General features: G+C 53.8%; 1 protein-coding gene across 1 annotated transcript in view; it reads right to left on the bottom strand.

The window, feature by feature from the left end:
* Positions 1 to 2,595: 2,595 nt before the first annotated feature.
* Positions 2,596 to 6,042, bottom strand: part of RAB26 (RAB26, member RAS oncogene family) — a 27,859-nt gene continuing 24,412 nt past the window's right edge. The window contains exons 5-8 of the mRNA XM_009648078.2: positions 4,721 to 4,786; positions 4,493 to 4,549; positions 3,969 to 4,045; positions 2,596 to 3,683 (exon numbers count right to left, since the gene is read on the bottom strand). Of these exons, the coding sequence (XP_009646373.1) occupies positions 3,581 to 3,683; positions 3,969 to 4,045; positions 4,493 to 4,549; positions 4,721 to 4,786 (303 nt within the window). The 3' untranslated portion in view covers positions 2,596 to 3,580. The remainder of the gene's footprint in view (positions 3,684 to 3,968; positions 4,046 to 4,492; positions 4,550 to 4,720; positions 4,787 to 6,042) is intronic.

Here is a 6,042-nt window from a genome sequence, read left to right as displayed (position 1 = left end):
GGAGCACGAGTGGGGCTCGGGCCGGGTGAAGGGGGAGCTGGAGCGGCTCCTTGGTGGCCTCGGCCTGCGTAGGCCGCAAGCTCTGGAGCAGAGCGAGCGACGCAGCTCCGGGTACGGCTGAAAAAACCGTACTCTGCTGGGGTTGCTCTTTCTCCCGCTGTACAACCTGGGAGCCAGGGCAGTGTCTAAAGCACGAAAAAGCAGCTGCAGAAGTGCCCGAAATACAAGAAATCACCAGTCATCGACTGTTGCTCCACGGTGGCTTGAAGCACGTGTAATGGCAGGCGCTGGGTGCAGCAGCGTGGGTGATGAGAAGGACTCAAGGGCACCAGTTCTCGCAGTATCTGTGAACTCCAGTGCTAGCTTGTGTAGGCAGCTAGTTTAAATCCTTGAGGCTAACTAGCTTTTTAATAAAGTTTTTAAAAGGTTTGTTTTGCTTTTACTTCTGTTCTTCACAAATCCCACGCGGGGTGGGGGGAGGGCGCATGTAAAACCACAAACCAACTTAAGTTTGTGTTTAGGCACCCAGCAGACCATTTCTCCTAATGCTGTTCACTTGAAGGGAACCAGAGCATCTTAAAACCTGCACTGTGGCTTAGCTCTAGCCCAGCTCCTGTTAATTCTTGCTGGGTGTGTTGGAGCACCTGAACCTGTGCTGGCAGTAGAAGGATCTAGGTGGGTTCAAGAACGAGCCGAGCTCTTCGAATGGTTAAATGGTGTGGGTGTGCTATGTTAGATGATCAAAATACTATTGTAGCCACAAAGATTATTAAAAAAATTTATTAACAGGAATGAAACAAAAGCTGTAAACAAAGAGCCAGCAAAAATGGAGGAGTTGCGTGTAATGCCGAGTCCTCTGGCTTATTTGAATGCACTGAGCCATTCTTCATCACCTGGTGGCAGCAGAGGCCTGTGTAAGGAGATGCCAAGTAACAGTCTGAGGAGGAGCTCGGCCTGCGGGCACTGGGAGACCGGTTGTATAGAGCGAACTTGTGACTGGGAGTGATGGGGGCTGAGCCTGGCTTAAAGTTTAGGTGTAACACCCCAAATGCAGTTCTGATGTCTCTGCTGCAGTGGCGTTAGCTCCCAGCAGGAGTATTTAAAGCACTCCAAAGGGGAGCATTTACATCTTACTTGAATTAGTTTTTAAACTGGTTTTGGTCCCAAGTAGAGCTGTAAGCTTTTTCTTCAAGCCTGCAAGACGCAAGGCTCTCCTGCCCCGTGAGGAAGAGAGAAGGCAGCAACCCGACAGGAGCCTTAGGAACACTGCTGGCTATTTTTGCTTTCGGGGAAATTCCCTGTAGCTTCTGGGGTGGTGTCTGCGCAGCGACCGGCGCTGCTCCTGTGCTGCTAAGGCCGGGCTGGCTGGGAAAATGCAGTGCTGGCGGCAGACTGGGGCACAGATCCGGTATTGGAGCTGCTTTTAGAGCCGCTCTGTGCCTCTGCTGGGCTGGCCCTTCCCTGAACGGCTGGGATACCAAAACTTAGCCAGCTCAGGACTAGAGGGGGAAAAAAAAAAAATCCCACTCCCTTCTTTTATTTTGTAACCTCAGCCAGCAAGCGGGCGCTACGCAGCCCAGAATGAGGGTGGAGGTGGCTGTAAGATGAGCGGCTTTGCGTAGGAGACATGAGTCAAGTAGCAGCCACAGGAGCGCAGCAAAGCTCACCAAAGCAGCATGAAACAGCGCGTTTTACAGATTCCGTGCCTGCTTTTTGACAGCACTCGATAACGTGCGGAGCCTCCCTGTGTTCTGTTGCTACCTGCGAACAAATCTCAAGAGAGTGCCTGTGGCAGGCGTTACCACCTTTTAGAGCATTTTAATGCCTTTAAGGGTATTTCAGAGAAAGTCTCAGCTGAGGAATGGATGGCTGCTGCTCAGGCGAGATTGCCCCGGTGCTGGCCATCCCCTGGGATCGGCTGCGGTGGGACCTGGGGGGGCCCTGCCTGCCATTCCCCCACTGCCCCTGCTGCCAGCGGAGCTCGCCTGCTTCCTCCTGCTGTGCTGGCAGCAGGGGCCGTGCAGGAAAGGTTTGGGGTTTTTTTTTTTTCAATAAATAATTTAAATAAAATCTAAATCAGACCGCTGAAAGACTTATTTCTCTCTAAAAAGCTATTTAGGAAAAAAAAAATGCTCTGACTGCAGTAGGTTTGGTTTAGGATCCTTTTTCATTGTTATCGTGCAGGACCCACTTTAAGCAGTAGCTGCTCGTTTTCCTGTAGCTCTGAGGAGCCCCTGCCTGCCCAAATGGTGCATGGGAGCTGCTGAGGGTCTTTGCACACGCCAGGAACGCGGTGCCAGAGCCAACACCCCGAGCAAAGCACAGGGCAGGGGCGTCCGAACCGACTGCTGAGAGCGCTGGCACTTGGCTGGGGAGTGGAGGATGGGTTGTTTTATTGTAAGCGTCCCGTTTAGGGCAGCGCGGGGAGGTTCGATGTGGTGGGCACCCGGTGTCTCGTTTGTGGAATTCTCAGAGAAGGAAATTGCCAAAGGCCAAATGCTTTGGCCAAATTCAAATTTTTACTTAGAAGGGCATCTGTAAAAAGAAAAGCCAACTGCCTGACACAGACCAAAGGGGCGAGGAGTCCATCGAAGAGAGCTGGCAGAGTCTGAAACCTGCGGAACCGATGCCTACAGCATCCCCCCAGCTTGCTTCAGTTAACAGAAAGAGCTGTCCCAAGACGCTTTGAAGATATCAAAGCATTCTTGCAGTCTAAAAACGCTACCACACTTACATGAAGGTATTTAGAATAAGCTGCGATTTCTTCTCAATTAAAGTACTAGGAACAGCAGTAGTAAGAGAACCGAAGCCTTTACCGAACAGATGCACATCCAGGGAATCGCTGTGTGCCAGGGAGGTTAGCAGGAGCTCGCTCAAACAGGCGGCTAAGCTCTTGTCTTCTGCAGGGAGGAGGAGAAACCTTCATCGAGGACGTGTGTTACACCGCTCGGAAGATGGACGGACATAAGTAAGCGACAACAAAAATGGTTGCCTCGAAAACAAGTCCTTCCTGTGTGCCCCAGGCCAGGGGTCTGAAAAGCTGAATTCCAGCTGCACGGGGAAAGAAAAGGGAATTCGGGACTTTTTCCTACCCGGATGTTTGGTGCGGAGAAGGCGCTCGTTCCCCTTAGTCACACCGTGATCCCTACTAACACTACAGAAGCCTCGTAACGCTCCTGGCTGCTGCTGAACTGGTTGAGACAGCCGGGTCTACCAGCTCCGGCCCTGGAAGGAGCGACCCCAGCCCACACCAGTCCCTTCCTGAATGCCCACCTCCCACCTGCATGGGGACAAGTGGCTGCGATCCAGGTGGGAGCGACCGGCCAGGGAAGCTGGAGGGCTTGCGGTGCGGATGGATGCGACGGGGGCTCAGGGAGCGGTGCCTGGCATGTGGCTGCAGTGTGGCCAGCATCCGTCCCAGCCGAGCGAGGTTTTTCTGCTGCTGCTTCCATTCCCCCTGTCTCCACTCACCTTTTAGGCAGATACAGACACGACAGACAGACATGCACACACTGTCCACGAGGAGAGAGCACAGCCACAAACACTTGGCATGAGTCTCTGTACAAATGCACCGGGCGCATTAGGACCTGCAGCAGCCCGAGCCTCTCACTTCCTTCTTCACATAGTCGTGGAGCTTGAATTTGGGCTCGTTGGGCAGCTTCATGGACCTGTGCTTCAGTTCCCTGTGGGAAGGGGACAAACTCATTACTTTTCTGCCTATGCCGCTTGCTTTTAAGCTGCCCAGCCCAACTCAGTTGAACCTGACTTGGCCTAGATGGTTGGCTAAAGCTCCCCAGGACAAGACACTTCATAGCTCACGTGGGACGGCAAGTACCTGCCAGCCCAAGAACTGGAGGTGGGAGCCCAAGGAACGAAAAGGTGGGTGACAGTGCCAGCCTTTATCTCGAAGACTGCTCTCCCCCTCTGTGGGAGAGGTGCCCAGCACGGCCGCCGCACCAGTCACTTACTTTGCAATGGCTGTGAACGCTAATTCAACATTGAGGCCGCTTTTTGCGCTGGTCTCCATAAAGGGCACGCCGTACTCCTGCGGGACAAACACACTGGCGTCAGAAACATCACCTGGGGTGTCCCCAGGGGCATGGCAGCTCCCGGCTCGCACCGAGCCCCGGCCAACATCGGTGCCCCCTGCGCAAGCTCATATCCCGCCCTGGGAGAGGGGCTCTGCCCGGTGGGCAGGAAAAGCTGAGCAAGGGTTCACAGCTCAGGCGTTTCTTAGGCAGCTTCAGAAGTAATTTTTGAGGACAAAGAAGTGACAAACGTTAGTGGATGCTTAGAGGAATACAAGCAGATGAGGAGGAAGAGGAAAGCAGGGTAAAGGAAGAAAAGCAAAGCGCTCCCAGATGTCTTTTGGGTCAGACTGGTCTCCAGTTCAGCGTCCCATTGGTCTACATCATCAAGCACACGCTGGTGTGCTCACACATCCCGTCGGAGCATGTAACAGCCGGCTCCACCAACAGACACCCTCACCTACCTTGGCTAATTTTTCTCCATCTTCCCTTTTCACCACTCTGTCCTGGGCTGAATCCACCTGCCAACGGTAACGGCAAAGAGCAATTTGGGATGACTTGGAAGGTCAGTGGTAGGCAACCCCCATGCCTCCTTACGCCCTCCCAGGCTCCCCTGCCCGCGGCTGCAGTGCTGTCATGGGACAGAAGGGGAGGAAGAGGAGGCTCCGGTGAAGCCATGGGGCCAGGCTCACCTTGTTTCCCAGTAACATGAGGACCACGTCTTGCTGCGCATATTCGTGGATCTCTGTCAGCCAAGCCTGGATGGAGACATCCAGAGGGAGGAGTTAGCAACAGCTCTGGGAGGAAGAGGAGGAGGATGAGGGGCTGCCCCTGTCCCGGCTACCCTCTGTGGGAAACGCTGCTGTCCCCGAGCAATGCTGGGAGGCGTTACGTGGGCGCAGGGAGGAGGCAGATGGGGATTAGATGCTGTCCTGGTTTTGGCTGGGATAGAGTTAATTTTCTTCACAGTAGCTAGCATAGTGCTGTGTTTTGGATTTAGTACCAGAAGAATGTTGATAACACACTGATGTTTTCAGCTGTTGCCAAGTAGTGCTCAGACTACTCAAGGACTTTTTGAGCTTCTCCTGCTTGGCCAGGTGCATAACAAGCTGGGAGTACAGCACAGCTAGGACAGCTAACCCAAACTGTCCAAAGGGCTATTCCATACCATATAACGTCATGCTTGGGAGGGTTAGTCGGTCGGTCGGTCACGGGGAGACTGATCGCGGCTCGGGGACTGCTCGCGGCTCGGGACGGGCTGGGCATTGGTCGGTGGGTGGTGAGCAATTGCATTGTGCATCATTCGTTTTGTATATTCTGTATATTCTGTTATCATTCTCATTATTAGTATTATTATTATTTTCTCTTATTAAACTGTCTTCATCTCAGCCCACGGCTCTAACCTTTTATTTCCTTCCCGATTCTCTCCCCCATCCCACTGAGGGAGGGGGGAGTGAGCGAGCGGCTGCGTGGTGCTTAGTTGCCAGCTGGGTTAAACCATGACAGATGCAAAATGAAAAGCCCAGCTCAGAAACTCAGCTGTGCGGGGCGGGAGCACGCTGGGTGCCACAGGTCCCCTGCGATTCAGCAGCACCCTGGGAGAGGAGCTGCCTCCTTCCTCACGGCTGGGCAGGAGAAGCCAGCCAGCAGCCAGATGAGCGGGTGCCCTGGGGTGCTGACCAAGCCCCTGTTGCCAAGGATAACAGCAGCCTTTCAACCCTGCTGCCCGCTCCGTCTGACCACAGGCACTTGTAGGACACTAACCCAAATTTTCCCTTGGTTGGGACATTAAGGCTATAAACCCCCTTTTGGAGGATAAGGCTGAGGGTTTGCTCCGGGATGTGCCCCATGCGTGCGTCCCACACACGCTGTCCCTGTGCTGAGCATGCTTGTCCTGGCAGGCGACTGAACCTGCTTCCCCAAGCCATGGGGTGGCTTCCCTGCCTTCTAATCCAGCCTAATCTAATCAAACCTGCCCTAATTCCCTGTAATCCCTGACCCCACGGCTTGAGTG

This window comes from Egretta garzetta, unplaced genomic scaffold (genome assembly GCF_000687185.1).
Source record: "Egretta garzetta isolate BGI_Z169 unplaced genomic scaffold, ASM68718v1 scaffold71, whole genome shotgun sequence".
Taxonomy (NCBI): domain Eukaryota; kingdom Metazoa; phylum Chordata; class Aves; order Pelecaniformes; family Ardeidae; genus Egretta; species Egretta garzetta.
The sequence above is the reverse complement of the archived record's forward strand: the minus strand, read 5'-3'. Positions and strand labels throughout refer to the sequence as shown.